Here is a 24,010-nt window from a genome sequence, read left to right on the forward strand (position 1 = left end):
TTTAAGCTATAACGAGCAGGGCCCTCTGATTCCTCTTGTACCAAATTGTAATGTAACTGTAATGTCTGCAAAGCGCTGCTCAAACTGTTGGCGCTATATAAAACCTTTATAATAATAATAATATACGCTTTTACGCTAGATTTTTTTTTTTTAACAAAAATATGTAGAAGAATACATATCCGCCTAAACTGAGGAAGAAATTATTATGTTTATGGATATTTATTATAGCAAAAAGCACAAAATATTGTGTTTTTTAAATAATTGTCATTCTTTTTTTGTTTATAGCGCAACAAAATAAAAAAAAATAAACAGAGGTGATCAAATACCACCAAAAGAAAGCTCTATTTGTGTGTGTGTGGGGGGGGACATTGATTTTGTTTGGGTACAACGTCGAACGACCGCACAATTGTCAGTTAAAGCAATGCAGTGCCGTATCGCAAAAAATAGCCCGGTCAGGAAGGGGGCAAATCTTTCCGGGGCTGAAGTGGTTAACTGTCGCATATGTGGGGGAGAGAATCTCCAACCAATACACGCCTCCTTCAGCCATGTGGGAGCGGCTTACAACCTCCTTCCTCAGCCGCACTGTGCCAGGCTACTCCACCTATTAGCAACACAGCGAGAACCACGGGCGGAGCCATAGCGAGGCGTGGAACGCTTAGCTTGGAACGCAAAAGATGATAATGACTTCCGTGTATACTTGCACAGCTTGAAGTGGACATAGCAGCGGCTCTCTAGTCTTAGCAGTTTCGGCACCTTCAGATTATGGAAGGAAGGCCGTACTGCTTTAAGCAGCTGTATCCAGATGCACCCTTTTCTATGGGTCATACCAACGCAAGGTACGGGTGGGGCACGGCGTAGGCAGAGCGCGCCTGGCTTCCTGCTATGACAGGGTGAGGGGTACCGGTCACGTTACCCTGTGATCCGTTCTTTAGCGAATGACGTTATACTAGATTGTGTATGACAAAATGGCAACTCCTCCCCCCTCCAGTGATAATGGCTGCGTCCGCGTCCTGGACCGTACCATCTGCAGCGCCTCCCATAGGGGTGCTGTGGGCTGCTGCGCCGCTGTGCGGGTGATGTAGGGGACGGAAGCCAGCTGGGGTGTGGTGCCCTCCTGAGCCCAGCTTCTGTTATGCCGGTGCTGCCGGACACTACAGCGCTTGCGCCGCCTTCTCCGTGTGTGCACTGACATGTGTGCTTTGTGTCACCCCTACAGCTGTCACTTGTGACACGTCCGCCGCTTCCCTGTTTTCAAAAGTTGTATTGGAGAGTCCGGTGTCTCCGGGGCGGCCCGAGCCCGGGGGGTGTGATCTGCAGGGGGGGACATTCCGTGCCAGGCCCGACGACATCAGCTGACACCATGAGCACCGAGGACGACTACCAGGCCAAGTACCCCCTGCATGCCCTGGTGTGGAATAATGACTTCCGGTCACTGGAGAGAGAGCTGGATGGCAAGGTGAGGGAGAGCACACCCTTCTATGGATGGGGGCTTTGTACTTCTCTAATCTATTATAATAACCTATATCTATCTATCTCTAAGATGTTTGTGATTGGCAGGTCATGTGATAAGTGTTGTGTACATTGGTGAACCAATGACATCAGATTGTCACTTCCATCCTCGCTGATTGACATCCTGCCTCACACACATTGCGCTGCGCTACACATCATCACGCTTGCTTTCATTTTAAATAGCTCAATGATTTATCAGAAATTTGGTCCTGTGTTTTTCAAATTGTAGCAAATCGCAACCCACAGAACAATTGTGCGTAGTGGTACGCAGCACGTATTGTATGGGGTCATTCACATGTGCTTTGATCTCTGAATTGCAATCAGATCACTCCTCAGTAAGGATGAGCTCCGGCGTGTTCGCATGCTCCACGTGCAGAGCCCACCAGGAAGTCGGCGCAGCGATGCGCTAATCACAGGCAGTGAGACATTGCCCCAATGCGCGGCTGAAGAGATGGGGCTAATGTCTCACTGCCTGTGATTAGCGCAGTGCTGCGCCGACTTCCTGGCGGTCTCTGCACGTGAACCATACAAACACCCCGGAGTTCATCCCTACTCCTCAGAGTATTTGACAGGCTGTATGAAGGCGTTGTGTCGCCTCCATACTGCCTGCTTTGATCCCTTCACCAGTATGCTGCAGCCATGTGCATTGTTGGGTGCCTGCAGAATAGCCCCATCCGCTTGGCGGACACTATGTCCACTGAAAGCGACAGTGGGTATAATTATACCCCCTGCCGCAGCAGGTGTCAACCTGCAAACTGCTGCCTCTGCAGCTAAAGGGGGTAGCAGTTGGGGTAGTGAAAATGTGTCTGTCATGGGTAGGGTTGAGCTCAGGCGTGTTCGTATGGTCCACGTGCAGAGCCCGTCAGGAAGTCGGCACAGCGCTGCACTAATCACAGGCAGTGAGACATTGCTGAGATGGGGAAATGTCTCACTGCCTGTGATTAGTGCAGCGCTGTGCCGACTTCCTGGCGGGCTCTGCAAGTGGACCATGTGAACACGCCTGAGCCCATACCTAGTCATGGGGTTTTACCACCCCTCAAAGATTAGTTTGTATGAGCCCTTACATGTGTTGGCCTTTACTTGCGATTCGTGGTGGATCAGTTTCAGAGGACATTTGGTAATCAGTAGGGAGGTCACTGTTTTACCCCTAAAAGTCTACACTACAACCATGTGCATTGTACATGATTTCAGGCAGTCGCGATACAGCCCTATTTAGTTCAAGTGGTTGTAAACTCTTGTTTTTATTTTTATCTATAATAAAGCTTAGCTGTAGGTAAAATTAATATCTCCTAAACGTACACCGTTTTGGAGATATTCTAGCCAGCAGCAGGTGACGTGACAGATGCATGTGCCCTGAGGGAACAGCATACCCTTACCGTTCCTTCAGAGCTGTGTGCAGTGGCCCAGACTTCTGCGTGTATGCACAAGAGTGATGTCATCGCAGCTCAACCATTGAAGCGGCTTCAGCCCATGAAACTGGAAGGAAAACCAGGTGAACATGAAGCCTCTCCAGCAGTGACAGCGCACCGCTGTAGGGATTCGTTCTAAGGTAAGTCTTTCATAATGTACTAGTTACTATCACTTTAACCACTTATATTATAGCGTGGTACTATAGTTCTTAGAGGGTGTCCATAGAAGTCCTCTCGGAACCCTGCCCCCCTGGGGCACGTTCTGTGACTTTGTGTGCTTTGGGCACAGCTGATCACAGATCCGGGCCAATTACAACATCCCTTTACTATGTGATCAGTTGTGGCCAATCACAGCTGATAATATGTAAACAGACTTGCTGGTTATCGGCAATTCTTTCCTCACAGGAAAGGAGAGCCGCTAACCAGTAAGTCTGACGGGGCGCGTTTACACTGATAATCAGTAAAGATGAGCCGAACACCCCCTGTTCGGTTCACATCAGAACATACGAACACCGTTAAAGTCTATGGGACATGAACATGAAAAATCAAAAGTGCTAATTTTAAAGGCTTATATGCAAGTTATTGCCATAAAAAAAGTATGGGGACCTGGGTCCTACCCCAGGGGACATGTATCAAGGCAAATTTTTATATAATTTTTTCATTTTTTATTTTTTTTTTGTATGCTTAAAGTGATTGTAAACTCTCCCCAACAACTTTGTCACTTGTTAATCGGCATAAAAACCACTAATGAACACTGCTTGTAGCTATCTCCTAACTTACATAGTATTGTTATCCTTTTTGTTCTTTAGAATGACGTCGCTGAGCATGCCCAGATCTCCCCTGATTTACGGCACACTCTGTGTGCTTGTCTATCTATTATCAGGACTTCCTACGGCACAACACTGAAATCCTAGGAGACTGCATAATCACTCAGAGCTTCCTCCTACACCCCATGTGACTGTGACATCACATGGAGTGGGAAAAAAAGGCATCGGACAGCATTACTGCAGTCGCTGAAGCTGATAAGACTGACAAAGGCAAACGCTAGATAATTGGCACAAGTAAATACTATGAAATAAAACAAGTCAGCTATGTGCAGGGAAGCAGGGTTGCCATAGAAACTTTGGCTACAGGAAGTACTGTAATACTGCACTGTGGACTCAGAAAACAATACTTAAAGAGGGATTGCACCTAAAAAAAAAAAAAAAATATTAAAAGCCAGCAGCTATAAATACTACAGCTGCTGACTTTTAATAAATGGACACTCACCTGTCCCGGGTTCCAGCGATGCCGAGGCCGATCGATCTCTCGGCTGCTGCCGTCACCATTCTAGGTGAGGGAATCGGGAAGTGAAGCGAATCGGCTTCACTTTCCGGTTCCCTACTGCGCATGCGCGAGTCGCGCAGCGCAATAGAAATTCTCCGCGCTGTCACTGGGACCCGTGTGTGTCCCAGCAGACAGCGCGGCAGGACAGGATATGACATAGACTCCCACGGGAGTCTATGCCCGGAAGTGGGTGTAAATACCTGTCTTTGACAGGTATCTCCACCCCCCTCCCCCCTGTAAGGTGCCAATTGTGACACCGGAGGGGGGAAGGGTTCCGATTAGCGGAGGTTCCACTTTAGGGTGGAACCCCACTTTAAGATGGCGCTGCCTTACCCCTGGAAACAAGTTTTTTTTTTTTTTTTTTTTGTTTGTTTGTTTTTTTAAAGTTTCTTTAAACAGTAAGTAATTTGCAAAAACATGGTAATGGACTGGGGGGGAACCCATGCATTAAGGTGAAAAACGATTTACAACTCCTTTAACCACTTGCCGACCGCCTAACGCCGATGTACGTCGGCAGAATGGCACGGGCAGGCATAAGCACGTATATGTACGTGATTTGCCTCCCGCGGGTCGGGGGCCCGATCGGGCCCCCGCCCGGTGCCTGCGGCGGTCGGTTTTCGTTCGGGAGCGATCCCGGACGAGGGGACGGCCATTCATTCATGGCCACCCCCTCGCGATCGCTCCCGACGAATGGAAATCCCCGGTGACATCACTTCCTCTCCTGTAATGTAAACACAGGAGAGGAAGTGATGTATTCTCTCCTCCGTGTCGGTATTTTTCGTTCCGACACGGAGGAGAGCGGATCAGTGAGTTGCACCAACACATCCCACACACAGTAGAACATGCCAGGCACACTCACACCCCCCCTTTACCCCCCGATCACCCCCCCAATTACCCCTGCCCCCCAGTCACAGTGACACCAATGTCATTTTTTTTTTTTTATTTTTTTTTTTTGCATTGGTGTCATTTGTGACTGTAATAACTGTTAGGGCAGTTAGGGTTAGCCCCCTTTAGTTCTAATGTACCCCCCTAACCCCCCCAATAAAGGTTTAACCCCGTGATCACCCCCCGTCGCCAGTGTCACTAAGGCTGGGTTCACATTGCAGCGGTTTATGAGAACGAATGTGATTCGCACCGCACTGCAGTGCAAATCACATCCGATCTCTGTGCGATTCGAGTTCAGCCATTCGCCGCACCCGCCGCACCCGCCACACCCGCCGCACCCGCCGCAAATTCGCACGGGACCCTTTTTTTGGCCCGCAGCAGAATCGGATCGCATGGGTGTTCACACCATGCGATCCGAGTTTGCAGATCGCACTGCGATATGCGAACTGATCTGGGGGTGTCAGTAACATTTCACTGACACTCCCAGCAGTTCGCATAGGGCAGTGTGAACTGCCGCCGGGAGGCATGCGATGCGGGAACCCGCCGCGGATTCGCGGCGTTTCCGCATCGCTCCAGTGTGAACCCAGCCTAATAAGCGATCATTTTTCTGATCGCCGTATTAGTGTCACAGGTGACGCTAGTTAGGCAGGTAGGTATTTAGGTTCGCCGCAGCTTTTTATAGCGCTAGGGACCCCCATATACTACCGCATAAAGCCCCCTGATTGCCCCCTAGTTAACCCTTTCACCAGTGATCACCATATAACTGTTACAGGTGACGCTGGTTGGTTAGTTATTTTTTTATAGTTTCAGGGCACCCGCCATTTATTACCTAATAAAGGTTTAACCCCCTGATCACCCGGCAGGTGTCATTTGTGACTAATAACTGTTAGGGCAGTTAGGGTTAGCCCCCTTTAGTTCTAAGGTACCCCCCTAACCCCCCCAATAAAGGTTTAACCCCGTGATCACCCCCCGTCGCCAGTGTCACTAAGGCTGGGTTCACATTGCAGCGGTTTATGAGAACGGATGTGATTCGCACCGCACTGCAGTGCAAATCACATCCGATCTCTGTGCGATTCGAGTTCAGCTATACAGATAGTATGGCTGAATTCGTGTCGCACCCGCCGCACCCGCCGCAAACTCGCACGGGACCCTTTTTTTGGTCCGCAGCAGAATCGGATCGCATGGGTGTTCACACCATGCGATCCAAGTTTGCAGATCGCACTGCGATATGCGAACTGATCTGGGGGTGTCATTAACATTTCACTGACACTCCCAGCAGTTCGCATAGGGCAGTGTGAACTGCCGCCGGGAGGCATGCGATGCGGGAACCCGCCGCGCATTCGTGGCGTTCCCGCATCGCTCCAGTGTGAACCCAGCCTAATAAGCGATCGTTTTTCTGATCGCTGTATTAGTGTCACAGGTGACGCTAGTTAGGCAGGTAGGTATTTAGGTTCGCCGCAGCTTTTTATAGCGCCAGGGACCCCCATATACTACCGCATAAAGCCCCCTGATTGCCCCCTAGTTAACCCTTTCACCAGTGATCACCATATAACTGTTACAGGTGACGCTGGTTGGTTAGTTATTTTTTTATAGTTTCAGGGCACCCGCCATTTATTACCTAGTCTCACTAGTGTACCCCTAAATTTAGGGGTGTCTACTTTCTAAAATGGGGTCATTTGGGGGGGGGGGGGGTTTGTGCCATCTTGGCATTTTATGGCCTTCAAAACTGTAACGCCCTTAGAAAGCCTGAAGGCGGTGCTTGGTTTTTGGGGCCCCGTACGCGGCTAGGCTCCCAAAAAGTCCCACATATGTGGTATCCCCGTACTCAGGAGAAGCAGCAGAATTTATTTTGGGGTGTCATTTCACATATGCCCATGGCATGCGTGAGCAATATATCATTTAGTGACAACTTTGTGAAAAAAAAAAAAAGTTTGTAATTTTCCCGCAACTTGTGGCAAAATATAAAATATTCCATGGACTCAACATGCCTCTCAGCAAATAGCTTGGGGTGTCTACTTTCTAAAATGGGGTCATTTGTGGGGGTTTTGTGCCATCTTGGCATTTTATGGCCTTCAAAACTGTAATAGGTAGTGAGAAGTGAACTCAAAAAATTACGCCCTTAGAAAGCCTGAAGGCGGTGCTTGGTTTTCGGGGCCCCGTACGCGGCTAGGCTCCCAAAAAGTCCCACATATGTGGTATCCCCGTACTCAGGAGAAGCAGCAGAATTTATTTTGGGGTGTCATTTCACATATGCCCATGGCATGCATGAGCAATATATCATTTAGTGACAACTTTGTGAAAAAAAAAAAAAAAAAAAAAAAGTTTGTAATTTTCCCGCAACTTGTGGCAAAATATAAAATATTCCATGGACTCAACATGCCTCTCAGCAAATAGCTTGGGGTGTCTACTTTCTAAAATGGGGTCATTTGTGGGGGTTTTGTGCCATCTTGGCATTTTATGGCCTTCAAAACTGTAATAGGTAGTGAGGCGTGAAATCAAAAATTTACGCCCTTAGAAAGCCTGAAGGCGGTGCTTGGTTTTCGGGGCCCTGTACGCGGCTAGGCTCCCAAAAAGTCCCACATATGTGGTATCCCCGTACTCAGGAGAAGCAGCAGAATTTATTTTGGGGTGTCATTTCACATACGCCCATAGCATGTGTGAGCAATATATCATTTAGTGACAACTTTGTGTAAAAAAAAAAAAAAAATTTTTTTTTTGTCATTATTCAATCGCTTGAGGCAAAAAAATAAAATATTCAATGGGCTCAACATGCCTCTTATCAATTTCCTTAGGGGGTCTACTTTCCAAAATGGGGTCATTTGGGGGGGTTTTGTACTGCCCTGTCATTTTAGCACCTCAAGAAATGAGATAGGCAGTCGTAAACTAAAAGCTGCGTAAATTCCAGAAAACGTACCTTAGTTTGTAGATGTGACAACTTTTGCGCAAACCAATAAATATACAATTATTGACTTTTTTTTTACCAAAGACATGTGGCTGAATACATTTTGGCCTAAATGTATGACTAAAATTGAGTTTATTGGATTTTTCTAATAACAAAAAGTAGAAAATATCATTTTTTTTCAAAATTTGCGGTCTTTTTACGTTTATATCGCAAAAAATAAAAATCGCAGAGGCAATCAAATACCATCAAAAGAAAGCTCTATTTGTGGGAAGAAAAGGACGCAAATTTTGTTTGGGTACAACATTGCATGACCGCGCAATTACCAGTTAAAGCAGCGCAGTGCCAAAGTGTAAAAAGACCTCTGGTCATTTACCAGCAAAATGGTCCGGTCTGAAAGTGGTTAAAGTAGTTAATGCAGAACTAAAGTTCCACTGTAACAAACAGCGAGCAGGCAGGCTTTTCATAGCAGAAGAGACATGCAGTGTCTCTTCTGGCATAAAATAAACCTACCTGCTTCCTTGTTGTCTTCTATGACAATGTAAACCAAGTTGCACATGCACAGCTTTACATCACCACCATGGTGTCTATGTGCTGGATTGACAGCCTCCTGCGCATGTGAAGGAGTGACATCACCCCACACAGCCAGTGATGTGCGCCAGTCTTCCGCCATCTTCATTTTGAGAGCTCACTCCTGTGATGGTGAAGGTGAGCAGTAACAGCTAAGTAAAGCACTATGTAAATCGATGGGGCTATATAAATACATGTAATAATAATAGCTGGGAGCGACCCTTGGCAACAAGACAGGATGGGAAGATGTAGTCTTTGGGAGTTTTTTTGCAGTCGGGCTTCAGAAGGTATGTAAATGGCCTATAACAAGGGCATTATTTAACAACATGCTGACTGCCCGCCTTATAAGGCAGCAGAATGGTTCCCCTGCACAAATCGCCGTAGCTTTATGGCGGTCGCTTTAAGGGGTACAGGGAGCGTTTGCACTGCTGTGTCACTGAGGAGCAGGTGCGCATGCCTGGTGGCTCCTATGTCCGCCGGGCACCCGCGATCGCTCCTGATAGAGCAGGAACGGGGATCTTTGTGTGTGTGCGTGTGTGCGTGTGTGTGTGTGTGTGTAAACACACATCCACATTCTGTCAGGGGAGAGGAGACAGATTGTGTGTTCCTAGTATATAGGAACACCAATCGGTCTCCTCCCCCAGTCAGTCCCATCCCCCCAGTTACAACACACTCTGAGGGAACATATTTAAACCCTTGATCGCCCCTTAGTGTTAACACTTTCCCTGCCAGTGACATTTATAAAGTAATCGGTGGCTATTTATAGCACTGATCGCTGTATGAATGTCAATGGTTTCAAAAAAGTGTCAAAAATAGCCGATCTGTCCGTCGCAGTGTTGCAGGCCCGATAAAAATCGCAGATCACCACCATTATTAGTAAAAAAAAAAAAAAAAAAAAGTAAGTAATAAAAATGGCATAAGTTAATAACCTATTTTGTAGGCGCTATAACTTTTGTGCAAACCAATCAAATACACTTATTTAATTTATCAAAACTGGAACATCTGTGCATGGTGCCCAATTAGCTTCTAGTTTTCATTTTCAAATTGTAAGAAAACAAGCTGAAACTAGAAGGATTGGGTGCCATGCACAGATGCTCCAGTTTTGTTAAATTCCTGTCTGTCTTGCCTTGTGTATAAGGCCTGGTTTACACCTATGCATTTGGGGATGTATGCACTCTAAATGATTGGGCTGAAAGGCAACAACACACATGAAAATAGGGCAGGCTGCTTTTATTCTGCAGCAGAACGCACTGTACTTAGGGCCTTGCTGTACTGCGTTTGCAGCGTGCATGTGTTTTAGAGGTGCGTTAGTAGGCTATTCATAATGATTGCCATTACAGTGCATTTGCGCAATATAACCTGTATTACTGCAGGTTGTGGGTTATGGTATCACAAAGCAATGGTGTGAATGGGTCCTCCAAGTTCAAACACCTTCTCCCCCCCTCTGTCCAGTGTTACTGTTTTTTTATTTGTACAGTATGTCCTTCAGTCTTGGGCAGCATTCACATGGGCTTGCCCATTTGTACACCCATGTGAAGGACTGGCTTTGCCCACATGGAATGCACAGGTAGTTCTATTTGTGTCTATTGGGGTGCAACAGCTGCATGAACGACGCTGTTGGTTCCATTCTGACAGCTTTGTGGGTGCGTTTTCTCAAACGTACACCGTCTTGTGTTCTGGGACCCGCATGGTTGTCAAATTGGGACTAACAGCTTTGTCCATGCAGTAGAGCTGCATAATTAATCGTAAAAAAAAATCGTGATCTCAATTCAAACCCCTCTGACGATTTCTATTGCAGAGTTTGCCGATTCTTTCATATAACAAGTGGAGAGACTTATCTGCTCTCCCAGCTGTCAAAAGAAAACATCCAGGCAGTCTGCTAAGTTTTTAATATGAAATATTATAACTAAACTTCCTTCTTAGATCAAAGGGATACACTTCTGTTTGTAAAGAAAAAATCTGGGCACTGGCAGTCTGACAAGTTTTCAACAACATGTAAATGCAGGAAGTTTAACCACTTAAAGTCTAAATCTTTTTCTGACACTTCTTTCTTAAGTAAAAAATCTATATTTTTTGCTAGAAAATTACATGGAACCCCCAAACATTATATATAAAAAAAAAATTATATTATAATATAATATTTTTTTTTTTTTAATAACCTTAGGGAATAAAATGGAAATTGCTGCAATATTTTATGTCGTACTGTATTTGCCCAGCGGTCTTTCAAATGCAATTTTGTGGGAAAAAATACACTTCAATGAAAACGAAAATGCTGCGAGAATCGTGATCTATCTTCTAAGCAAAAAAATTGTGATTCTCATTTTAGCCAGAATCATGCAGCTCTATCATGCAGGTACTGCGTCCCTATAGATATGGATGGGACTGCCTGCCCACATATGTATGGATGGGTACACCCGTGTGAATGAGGCCTAAAGGTTATTTTTATCTTTTGTGCAATAATAAAAAAAAGTTATACTTGAATGCGGTGTCCAAAAGCCTGGTTATTAAAGGAGTAGTAAACTACAATTTTTTTTTTTGTTTTTATTTTATTTTTTTTAATTTTTTTTAAAACCTGCAAGGCAAATCTATAATGTGCTAGCGGACAGGCCTTGCACCCTCACCCGGTCTTCCTTCCATGTTGGCGGGCTCCAGTTATTTGATTGGATGAGCCGCAATGACGTCACTCCCGTGTGCATGCTGCTGTTCACAGTGGAAGAGTCTGAAGGAGCTACACGGTATGCCTTTCCTTCAGTGTGCATGCGCCAGTGACTTCACTGGTGGCTTCAGAAGTAATTATCTCCTAAACGGTGCACTTTTAGGAGATATTTACCTATAGGTACAGTAAATACATTCTGGGGCAGCCACAATTGTAAGCGCTGATCGGGACAGTCTTGAAAGGACAAACAATCAAAAAGCTTAATAAGATAAAATCATGTGCCAATTTAATAATGACATATTAAACGACGGTAAAGCGCCGCTAAAAATAGCACCGCTTTACCACTGACGCCTGGGGCAGCTCGGTGTGAAAGGGATCTTACTCTACTCTAGGCAGCAGCTACAGCCTAGTGGTTCTCACATCTGCCTGGCAGCCCTAGGGTTGCTGGTTTAATACCCACCCACTGTGCTGCCCAATGGCTACCAGTCTGTACAGCCATTGACTGGCCAATGGTATAACCACTCCAGAGGAACAGAAGTTTGGATTTGTGTGCTGGAGAGAAAATATTGGACCGCTCCATTCTTAAAAGTAGATTAAGCCCCAGTTCACACTAGTGTAACTTCTGATGCAACTTGAATTGCATGACACGGGATATCATATTGCCTGTCATCATCAATGCAAGTCAGCGTTTGATTTTTTTGGAAAAGGTTCCTGCAATACTTTGTTGTGACAGAGAGAGGCTCTGTCACTAAGTTTATAGGAAAGGGTGACACAGGAGTTTCATTAAGGGCTAATGCAAGGTTCAGAACTAGCAGATTCTGTAGTTCTGAATCAGAACATTCATTCCTGGGTCCAGGTTTTGCTAGAGACCTGCAACCTGGCTCACTACACAGGTGTCGGGTCATTATATAGTCGGGTCTAAGGATGAGCTCAGGCGTGTTCGTAACCCGCACGTGCAGAGCCTGCCAGGAAGTAGACACTGCACAGCACTAATTACAGGCAGTGAGACATTTCTCCATCTCTGCAGCCGCGAATCAGGAAAATGTCTCGCTGCCTGTGATTAGCGCTGTGCAGTGCCGACTTTCTGGTGGGCTCTGCAGTGCGGGTTGTGAACACTCCTAAGCTCATCCTTGGGTCTGAGAATTGCTCAAGGCTTTTAGGTTTCAGTGAACCCCTGCTAAAAAAAATAAAAAATAAAAATAAAAAAAAAGTTACCCCATCCACATGTTTGAGGTGAATGGGGGGGATCCTCCCTGTTGTGTCATTGTATTCTTGCCCACTGTTGGCATTCACTGATCAGCTGCAGTTATTATTATTGGGCTGCTAGCGCTGATCTGCACAAAATTTTCAGACTGGACCGCTCATGAAAAGTTGATCATACGTTGTCTTTTTATGAATGGGAGCAGCCATAACCCCTAACAACCACTGAAACAGTGTATCTCAACTAGGGTTCCGTGATGCCAGGTTTATATCACTCAATGTTGTTTCCATTGTTCTCAATGTGTGCTGACAGACACTACTGTCAGTGTGCATTTCTACTCGATGCCTCTTCTTTAGTTCTGGCTCCTGTGAACTCAGAGGGAGGCCCCGGGCATAGTGTAAAGAGCAGGAGGTGACTTCCTATGGCAGCACCTATCACAGACTGTGGGAGAGAGCACAGAGTGCGAGCCCATAGATGGATCATGATGTGAGATCCCCTGATGAGTCTGTGTATGACAGCGGTGTGATGCAGAGAGTCGGAGCACTGTGTGTCTCTCGCCTCCTGCTACGTTCAGTCTCATCCAGCCATGTGCCCCTGTGCTCTGCTCGCCCCTCTCTGCAGTCTGTATTCAGCACTCATACACTGGATGTCACCTCCTGAGTCCTGGTACATTCATCAGTGTGCTCCCACTCTCCACAATGAACTGCGAGGGCGCTGGTGAGCATCCCCATGGTTGATTGGACTTCAGTAACTGTCATCCGAGGTAACTAACAGTTTGGAGGATTCTGACATTGGCAATCATGAATGCAGCCCTTTACAGGTTCCTATATTTCTAATCAATACTTTTTTATTATTTATTTATTTATTTTTAACTACAAAAAAAGTGCATTTATTTTCTTTTTAACGTCAACTTACCTATACAAATATAACTTTTAAATGAGAATCTTCTTTACTTTTTTTTTAATTATTTATTTTTTAATTTTTATTACTCTACATTGATCATGTTTAGATCTGTTAATCAGGACTAGATTTACCACTTGTGCCAAAATAAAACCTCACCTGGTCCAGTTCTCCATGTTTTATTCTAATTTTTACTACAATTTAAAAAAAGGAAAGCAAAAATTCCCCCTGCAACTCTGGAGTTAGGATATGAGCATTGTCTCCCTACTTTTTATTCAGCGTTATACAGGTGTTTTATAATGTTCCATGTTGTAATTCTAATTTACAGCAAATGCAGCAGAATTAGTGTCTTCAATAGGGCTAGGAGTGACCTTTTTATAACAGTGGTTTAGAGCCAGCAGCCCAATCTCCAGTAAACCAGTGAAGTAAATTTAATTTGTTTTGGTTAAGTTCAAAGGCATGAGTCTATAACAATGTTTTCATGGACATGCTGTATATTTAACACACATGCATTAAAAGAGTACCTATCTGATAAGCAAAGATCCTTCTCCTACCCCCCCCCCCTTTTTTTTTTTTTTTTTTTATTTATTTATTTTTTTTTTTTTTAAACTTCATTTACCTCCAGCATCAGTGGTGTAAACTAAGGAAAATTCAGTCATGCTTATTAGGCTAGGCGTTTTCACTTTAATTAGTCTAAACTTGCTCTGTGACTTGTGTTATTGTAGATGCCTGAAATCTCCTTTTCATGTATGGTGTTACAGTAATATTCCCGCTTAATGTAATCCTCTTACTATTAAATGGGTTTTAATTGTTCCGGATTAACCGCAAATAACCAGTCTTTTGGCCATAACTGGCAAAAGGGATTTCCCTCCAGTGTTGGCTGTTGCCCAGTGACTTGACAGCTTAAAGACCTAGCCTGTTTCATAATGCAGGTTTTCATTTTTAAAATTGAGAGTGGTGGCCAGTATATTGAGTAGTTTGCTAAGAGCACATACACAACTAATTAATTAAGCCCGAAGCTAGACTTGCATGGTGGAGCCTGAAGCTAGACTTGCATGGTGGATTTAGAGTTTATCTTAACCACTTAAGGACCACCGCATGGCAATGCGGCGGTCCGTTTTGCTTCAGGAGCGACCCGGGATGAGGGGATGGCCGTTGGTTCCTGGCCATCCCCCTCTTGATCGCTCCTGGCGAATGAGAAGCTTCCCCCGCCTGTGTAGTGTAAAGACAGGCAGGGAAGAAGTGATGTCATTCTCCTCGGGGCGGTCTTTTTGACCGGACTGCGAGGAGAACAGAGAAGGTAAGAGCACCAACACTACACTGACACGTAGGTACACATAGGCACACAAATGCCCCACCCTCCCAATCAGTGTCACTGATTGCAGTGATCATTTATTTACTGATCACTGCATTTAGTGTCAGTTGTGACCATAAAAACTGTCAGGGCAGTTAGTGTTAGGTCCAGGGTAGCCCCCTGCCACCCCCCCAATAAAGGTTTAACCCCCTGATTGCCCCTAGTTAACCCTTTCACCCCCTTTTGCCAGTGTCACTAAGCGATCGTTTTTCTGATCGCTGCATTAGGGTCGCTAGTGTCGCTAGGTAGCTAGTTATTTTTTTAGGTTCACCGCCAGGTTTTTATAGCGGTAGGTACCCCGATATACTACCAAATAATGGTTTTAACCCCCTGATTGCCCCTAGTTAACACTTTCACCAGCGATCACAGTATAAGTGTCACTGGTGACGCTGGTTAGCCAGTTAGTTATTTAGGTTCCCCGTCAGGTTTTTATATAGTGCCAGGGACCCCCATATACTACCTAATAAAAATTTGAACCCCCTGATTGCCCCTAGTTAACCCTTTCACCAGTGATCACTGTATAAGTGTTACGGGTGACTCTGGTTAGTTAGTTTGCTTTTTATAGCATCAGGGCACCCACCATTTATTACCCAATAAAGGTTTATCCCCCTGATCACCCGGCGGGTGATATCAATTAGGTTTTAGGGTCAGGGTCTGCGTCGCCCCAGGCAGCGCTAGGTTAGTGCCAGTACCGCTAACACCCACGCGCAAAGCATACACCTCCCTTAGTGGTATAGAATCTGAACAGATCAATATCTGATCAGATCTATACTAGCGTGCCCAGCAGTTTAGGTTTCCAAAAAAACGCATTGTTAGCGGGATCAGCCCAGATACCTGCTAGCACCTGCGTTTTGCCCCTCCGCCGAGCCCACCCAAGTGCAGTATCGATCGATCACTGTCACTTCCAAAACACTAAACACATAACTGCAGCGATCTCAGAGTCAGGCCTGATCCCTGCGATCACTAACAGTTTTTTTTGGTAGCGTTTTATATTTAAATCCGGAAGGCAGTGCTTGGTTTTCTGGGTCCCGTACGTGGCTAGGCTCCCAAAAAGTCCCCCACATGTGGTATCCCCGTACTCGAGAGAAGCAGCAGAATTTATTTTGGGGTGTAATTTGACTTCTGCCCATAGCATGTGTGAGCAATATATCATTTAGTGACAACTTTGTGCAAAAAAAAAAAAATTGTAATATTCCTGCAACTTGTGGCAAAATATAAAATATTTAATGGACTCAACATGCCTCTCAGTAAATAGCTTGGGGTGTCTACTTTCCAAAATGGGGTCATTTGGGGGGGTTTGTGCTATTTTGGCATTTTATGGCCTTCGAAACTGTGATAGGTAGTGAGGAGTGAAATCAAAAATTTGCACCCTTAGAAATCCTGAAGGCAGTGATTGGATTTCGGGGTGCCGTACGCGGCTAGACTCCCAAAAAGTCCCACACATGTGGTATCCCCATAGTCAGGAGAAGCAGCAGAATATATTTTGGGGTGCAATTCCACATATAACTATGGCATGTGTGAGCAATATATCATTTAGTGACAACTTTTTGTAAACTTTTTTTTTTTTTTGGCATTATTCAATCACTTGGGACAAAAAAAATATATTCAATGGGCTCAACCTGCCCCTCGGCAATTTCCTTGGGGTGTCTACTTTCCAAAATGGGGTGATTTTGGGGGGGGGGGGGGGGTTTGTACTGCCCTGCCATTTTAGCACCTCAAGAAATAGGCAGTCATAAATTAAAAGCTGTGTAAATTCCAGAAAATGTACTCTAGTTTGTAGACGCTATAACTTTTTTGCGCAAACCAATAAATACACGCTTATTGACATTTTTTTTTACTAAAGACATGTGGCTGAATACATTTTGCCCTAAATGTATGACTAAAATTGAGTTTATTCGATTTTTTTCTTATAACAAAAAGTAGAAAATATCTTTTTTTTTTTTTTTTTTTTTTTTCTCAAAATTTTCGGTATTTTTCCATTTATATCGCAAAAAATAAAAATCGCAAAGGCAATCAAATACCATCAAAAGAAAGCTCTATTTGTGGGAAGAAAAGGACGCAAATTTCGTTTGGGTACAACATTGCATGACCGCGCAATTACCAGTTAAAGCAGTGCGGTTTTAAATTGTAAAAAGACCTCTGGTCCTTAGGCTGAAAATTGGTCCGGGGCTAAAGTGGTTAATCTATTTTCTTGAGAAAGTGGCGTTTAGCGTTTAAATGATTTTATGCATGTATGGTTTTCGCATTGCTGTTTTCTTTTCTTAATTTGTAATTTTTCTGTATGTCATTTTACCTATTCACTATAGGATATAGAGTCGCTGGATCCACGAGGCAGAAGTCCATTACATCTAGCTGTTTCACTTGGACATCTAGAGTCTGCTAGAGTCCTCCTGAGGCATAAAGCAGATGTCACGAAAGAAAACAAGGATGGGTGGACTGGTAAGTATTTTTAAATATCATTAACATCAACCCAAAACCCATGCTTTTCCAAAACAAAGAAACAATCAAGGTTAAATGATTAGGTAATGGTGTAGTGGTAGGCTAATCTGGATTATTTGTCCTTGTTCTGATAGCTTGTGCATTTAAAGCCGTGTACACGCGATTGGATTTCCAGACGGAAAATGAGCGATGACAGGCTGTTGGCGGAAAATCCAACCGTTTGTAGGCTCCATCAGACAACTGTTATTGGATTTTACGGGGACTAATGTTGGATGGCAGATTTTCCGAGCGTGTGTACACAAGTCCATTGGACAAAAGTCCAAATTAGAAACATGCATACTCTGAAGCAAGGACGAGCCAGAAGTGGTCGGTCTTGTAAACTAGCTTTGGAATGGAGAATTAACATTTGTGACGCGGCAAATTATGAAATCTCGAAGTTCAGCGCACATTCTCTTCTTTAATGGGATCATAATGAAGCTGCTTTGCTAGTGATACCGATGGAGTTATGGCAAACTAATTTTCAAAGGCTTTTTTTTTTTTTGTAGTGATATCAAGAATAATATACTTCTTTTTTTTTATTTTTTTTTTTTTATTTGGGCAAATTACCACAGCACCATTATCCCGTAGTTTTTAAGATCAAAGATACAACTTGTTGGTGTCCCTTGTTATTATTTTTTTTAACATGTAACTGCCTACTCAAAAACTGTCATTTGAAGTAAAACACACAAGTTTTATTGTCCAATTTTTTTTTTTTTTTTTTTTTTTTTATTGTGCATTAAAAAAAGAAAAGAAATACAATTAGACATGCTATGTGCCAATATAACATGACCAAAAAGTACTACATCTACATATATAGAAAATATATCAAATCATTATTCAACCAAAAAACGAAATAAAATCCTCATGCATGTTTCCTGCTTCTTAATATAGGGGGTCAACAGTGCCAAGATTTGATGAAAGGAGGGGTCTGTCATCTGGAGATAATTCCAAAAGTCATCCGGATTATTCTCCTGGAGCTCCCGCAGCAAAGGCATATGACATAATTGGTCACAATTAATAAATCAACCAATTTTTGGTCCAAGAACTCCTCTTCCTCCTACTGTTCCTGGACTTGGGTCAAAGCAATAACTCCAAGGCCAATAATAAAAAATAACATGTTATCTCCTCTGATTCCGCAACAATTCTGGTTGATGAACGGCTGTTCAGAAACTAAATGAAAAGCTTGAGTCAACACTCACCAAACTTCTACTAACACGAAGTTAGCAGAAGTAGCCCAAAGGGTGGCACTAAAGATCTGAAAAACTACGTAGTACATCACTACGTTAATGTTTGTTGGCCGACAATTCCTTGCTGTTTGTTTGCAAGAAAAAATCAAGGCACACCTTCAGACAAAAGTCAGAGGTTTTGTCTGCGGAAAATCTGATCTTGTGTATGAGGCTTTACAGTCTTGCAGTTCCTCCCGCTGTCTGCACTCTGCTCTTTGTTTCACAAGGTTCCTCAGATGTCTTCCTTTGGACACCTCCTATCTAGCAAACATGTTGATTCAAGTCAACCAGAACTAGAAAGTCAGGATCTGTATATGGATATCTATCCTTTTCACCTGAACTGCCCGATCGGTTAACTGAGTTGTCCGTACCACTTGAGGTTACCTGGTATATCTTGTTCAATGAATCTAAACATGCTGCTGTGATATTCCAGGCTGATGTTGAATGTAAGAAAATCAAGGATCGCCTAAGCTCCCTACATCCTATATAACCATAAAAAGGAAAGCTAGAAACAAGATGGACTTTTAGGGTACCAACACAGACTCACAAATACGATTTGCATATTTTATTTTAACCAAATGGATAAAAAAAACATTAGTTCATATAAAACAAGGCCAATAAAATGCACCTGCCTCAGCAACCTCCCACAGAATAACAGACACCTAAAAACATCAAGTGATAAACTAGTTCACGACCAGATATAGTATAAGAGAAATGGTGTCTTCCATGGGTAGGCAGTCTTGCTCCATCTCTCTCTATGTGTTTCACGGGAGTACCCGGCTTCTTCAGGAGGTGAGGGGAGCTAGAAGTACCCAATAATACATACAAAATTAGATAATATCAGATTAACATGCTAGTGATCTTGACAAGATATATAGGTCCAACCACAATTGAGGCGGTATAGTACAGTCAGAGGCACATGCTGGAATTCCCTGGGGGCTGGTGTGGGAGTCAAGGCAAGGTGGCAAAAATATATATCCTACCATGACAAAAGGAAAGGTTTTTTTCGTAGAGGCAAATGAGATATACTATTAGAATTAAATTGGCACCTTACAAGCCAGCATACAGTGGTGTGAAAAAGCGTTTGCCCCCTTCCTCATTTCCTGTTCCTTTGCATGTTTGTCACACTTAAGTGTTTCGGAACATCAAACCAATTTAAACAATAGTCAAGGACAACACAAGTAAACACAAAATGCAATTTGTAAATGAAGGTGTTTATTATTAAAGGTGAAAAAAAAAAAAACCCATCATGGCCCTGTGTGAAAAAGTGATTGCCCCCTAAACCTAATAACTGGTTGGGCCACCCTTAGCAGCAACAACTGCAACCAAGCGTTTGCGATAACGTGCAATGAGGCTTTTACAGCGTCCTGGAGGAATTTTGGCCCACTCATCTTTGCAGAATTGTCCTAATTCAGTTACATTAGAGGGTTTTCGAGCATGAACGGCCTTTTTAAGGTCATACCACAACATCTCAATAGGATTCAGGTCAGGACTTTGGCTAGGCCACTCCAAAGTCTTCATTTTGTTTTTCTTCAGCCATTCGGTGGTGGACTTGCTGGTGTGTTTAGGATCATTGTCCTGCTGCAGAACCCAAGTTCGTTTCAGCTTGAGTACACAAACAGATGGTCAGACATTCTCCTTCAGGATCTCTTGGTAGACAGCAGAATTCATAGTTCCTTTTATCACGGCAAGTCTTCCAGGTCCTGAAGCAGCAAAACAGCCCCAGACCATCACACTACCACCACCATATTTTACTGTTGGTATAATGTTCTTTTTATGAAATGCAGTGTTCCTTCTACGCCAGATATACTTGGACACACACCTTCCAAAGAGTTCCACTTTTGTCTCATCGGTCCACAGAATGTTGTCCCAAAAGTCTTGGGGATCATCAAGATGTGTTGTGGAGAAATTGAGACGAGCTTTGATGTTCTTTTTGCTCAGCAGTGGTTTTCTCCTTGGAACTCTGCCATGCAGGCCATTTTTGCCCAGTCTTTTCCTGATGGTGGAGGCATGAACGCTGACCTTAACTGAGGCAAGTGAGGCCTGCAGTTCCTTGGACGTTGTTGTGGGGTCTTTTGTGACCTCTTGGATGAGTCGTCGCTGCGCTCTTGGGGTAATTTTGGGCGGCCGGCCACTCCTGGGAAGGTTCACCACTGTTCCATGTCTTCGCCATTTGTGGATAATGGCTCTCACTGTGGTTCGCTGGATTCCCAAAGCTTTGGAAATGGCTTTATAACCCTTTCCAGACTGATAGATCTCAATTACTTTCTTTCTCAATTGTTCCTGAATTTCTTTGGGTCTCGGCATGATGTGTAGCTTTTAAGGATCTTCTGGTGGACCTTACTGTGTCAAGCAGCTCCTATTTAAGTGATGCCTTGATTGTGAACAGGTGTGGCAATAATCAGGCCTGGGTGTGGACAACCACAGTTATAGTATGTTTTAACAAGGGGGGCAATCACTTTTTCACACAGGGTCATGATGGTTTGGATTTTTTTTCACCTTTAATAATAAACACCTTCATTTACAAATTGCATTTTGTGTTTACTTGTGTTGTCCTTGACTATTGTTTAAATTGGTTTGATGTTCAGAAACACTTAAGTGTGACAAACATGCAAAGGAACAAGGAAATGAGGAAGGGGGCAAACACTTTTTCACACCACTGTATCTTGCGCACCAAAGGTGCATTTGCATGCACATACACACAATGGGTCCAAACATGAGTATCTTTGTAAGAAGTTATCATAGCGGTGTTGCGTGGTCACCCATGTAGATTTTGTTATTCATTTGCTTTAAAACAAACAAAAGAAAAAAAAGTTATGGGTTGGTACCTCATATTTTGTATATTGCAGCAAATCTCTGCTACTATGTCTTTTGGAAGCATGGCATTTGTTGGGTTTCTTACAGGAGAACCTTTCTTCAGGCTAAATGAGTTAATGTTTTCAGTGTTCCCAGTCATGTTGCTTGGTAAAGTATACATGGAGGTTTTTAAACCTGTGAAAAATATTGTTGGTATTTTTTGTTTCAGTTCTGCATGAAGCAGTTAGCACAGGAGACCCAGAGATGGTTCAAATGGTTCTGCAGCACCGAGAGTTTCACAAAGCATCCACGGCTCTTGGAGGTGTACCCGAACTACTAAACAAAACTCTGGAGGTGAGTCAACATTAATATACTAAACTAATCCCTTGAACAAGCCATGTGTCACAATGTTAAATTAAATATCTTACACAAATCATTAGTTAAGAGTATATATAATAGCTGTGTGTGTGTTGTTGTTGTTGTTTTCTTTTTTCTTTATTTGAGCCCCTCCTAAGTAGTAGTAAAGTGTGCATACTGGCTGGTATCCCCCATATCAAGGGCCATGAGCATGCATTCTCACTTGCTATTTTTTTTATACGTTATCTAGTCTTCAGTATAGTTGGCAAACCGATCTGTCCCACTTTGGTCTATGCCTATTTCCAAGTGTCAGAAACAAAAAGTCAATATTGCATGTATAGCCTTCTTTGAAAACAAATTACACTTTACATATAAGTATTTGAAAAATTGCAAGAAAAGTTAAATCTGAATGCTCCAGAAAAAAATGTTTTTTAAAATCTATTAACCAAGTGGTAAGTGCTAGTTAGAAGTGGTTTCATGTTTGCTGGATTATGAATATTTGAGAATTAGTTATAGTTCTTTAAGGTGGTTGGAAACCTCAGACATGAAGTCGTGAAAGCTTTTGCAGACAACAGGAGAAAAGAAAAGTTGATGGGGAGATGAGCTTCAGCACATAGAGGAAGGGGGGGGGGGGGGGGGGGGTTGTGTCCCTTCCCTCCAATTGGAGCTCAGAGCTCTTCTCCCTTAAGGCCAGTTCACACCACATGCAGTGCAGCGCATTTTTCTTCTGTAGGTTATACGGTTTCCGATGGCATAGTTCACACTAGTGTGGTCAGTTCCAGGGTGATCCAGTAAAAAGTAGAAAATGCTGCATTTTTCCGGCAATGGACTGTACTGGAAAGCAGTAAAACAAAAACACACCAGACACCAGTACAAGCATTTGGAATGCATCCGGAAACGCACCAGAACACGTTTAAAAAACATGCATGCAGAAATGCATCCGGTATGGATCTGAAGTGAGTTTTTTGTGGCCAGAACCAGCCTTTAGCTATACAGTGTGTGGTTTAAGATTGCCGCCACCTGCTTTGTGCTGCTGAGAAATGCTGCGAGATTCTGTGTTGATCTCTGTTGTAGAACGCTGTAAAGGACAAATGGCTACAGATAAACTTGTACAATTTATGTAGAAGGATTTGTTTATCACTTAAGACTAGTCCCTTCACTGGTTATATGTAAGGGTTTACAACCACTTTAATGTTTTAAAAATTCAAATCCGATTTGAAATGTATGAAAACCGGGGATTTTTTGGCGCAGAAAAGTGCCTGATGGTTTGAGATGGTGATGTTTAATTAGGCTACTCTCTGACCGAAAGGAAATCAGATTGACGTGAATTAATAATATATATGCCTCATATGACCACTCTTTCACTAGAGGGTCATATCCCTCTGGTAAGCCTGCAGTCTTTGACTTTTTGGGTGGAGGTGTTTGATTTCATGTAGCACACTCGGCGAACGTTTTCCTGGTGGATCTATTCATCACGTTTTATGCACTTTGTGGACTTTTATACTACTTTTCCCAAGGTGTATTTCAGGACAGCACCTGAGAGATAGCGACTCCTCCCTCCTCGTTAGGAAACACCTTCTTCCTCCAAACTTTAAAGGGAGGCACCTCCCTACCACACCTCAGTTATTGCGTTTCCTCCGGCCCCGAGGGAACATCTTTTGGGAGGGAGTCAGATCTCTTGGGTGTTCCTGAGGGACAAGACTTCCTTCCCTTTTTTTCCTCCTTAAGGGACCCGCTGTCCTCCCAACCTACCCAGGCCTCGGCAGCGGTAGCAAGCGGGCTCCTCTTCCCCTATTGGTGCTCGGAGAGAGCCGAAGATTCAGTGGCCCGCACGTCCGTAGGAGCGGCGGCGCGCGTGTGCCGCCACCATGGTTTTTTTCGGCGGTCGCGCTGGAAATGACAGAGCGGGTCACTGGGTCGGCGAAAACATCGTTTGCGGCGTGGACGCAGGGGGGAGGAGGGAGGACAGGATCTGGTGCCCATTTCTGCTTCCGGTCCGGTGCAGATGCATTATTGGAGTCCGGAGGCAGCGTGTAGCCACAAGTGGAATTCTGCACACCTGTTATGGAAGATTCAGCGTCTGCAGCGGTGGGGACAGGCACAGGCACCAGCAAAGTCCAGGTAGGAGGCAGCGGTTAAAGTCTGCCTTTTTTTTCTCCTATTTCTTGGCTTTTGGTCTCTCTCTCTTTTTTTTTTTTCTTCTTTCCCCCCTGGTGGCAAGGGGCCTGTCTGGGCACTGGGGGCTGACTGGTTTCTTCTCAGTGCACCTGTGTGGTGATCCCTATCAAGGCTGAGACTGGGTCTCACTAATGGTACCCTGGTTTTTTTTTTTTCCCTTTTTTTTTTTTTTTTGTCTTTTTCTTCATAGGCTAAGAGCTCTGACCCAAAGAAGAGATGTCCTTCTTGCAGGGCCAAGCTGGGAGAAAATTGGAAGAAAACCCTAT

At 43.9% G+C, this 24,010-nt stretch overlaps 1 protein-coding gene across 1 annotated transcript in view; it reads left to right on the forward strand.

The window, feature by feature from the left end:
* Positions 1–597: 597 nt before the first annotated feature.
* ANKRD13A (ankyrin repeat domain 13A) overlaps positions 598–24,010 on the forward strand; it is a 74,322-nt gene continuing 50,909 nt past the window's right edge. Inside the window, exons 1-4 of the mRNA XM_077461342.1 lie at positions 598–836; positions 1,217–1,456; positions 17,016–17,148; positions 21,439–21,563. Coding sequence (XP_077317468.1) covers positions 1,361–1,456; positions 17,016–17,148; positions 21,439–21,563 — 354 coding nt within the window. The 5' untranslated portion in view covers positions 598–836; positions 1,217–1,360. The remainder of the gene's footprint in view (positions 837–1,216; positions 1,457–17,015; positions 17,149–21,438; positions 21,564–24,010) is intronic.

This window comes from Lithobates pipiens, unplaced genomic scaffold (assembly GCF_037356315.1).
Source record: "Lithobates pipiens isolate NorthernLeopardFrog02 unplaced genomic scaffold, aLitPip1_a1.2 Scaffold_3, whole genome shotgun sequence".
Classification (NCBI taxonomy): Eukaryota; Metazoa; Chordata; class Amphibia; order Anura; family Ranidae; genus Lithobates; species Lithobates pipiens.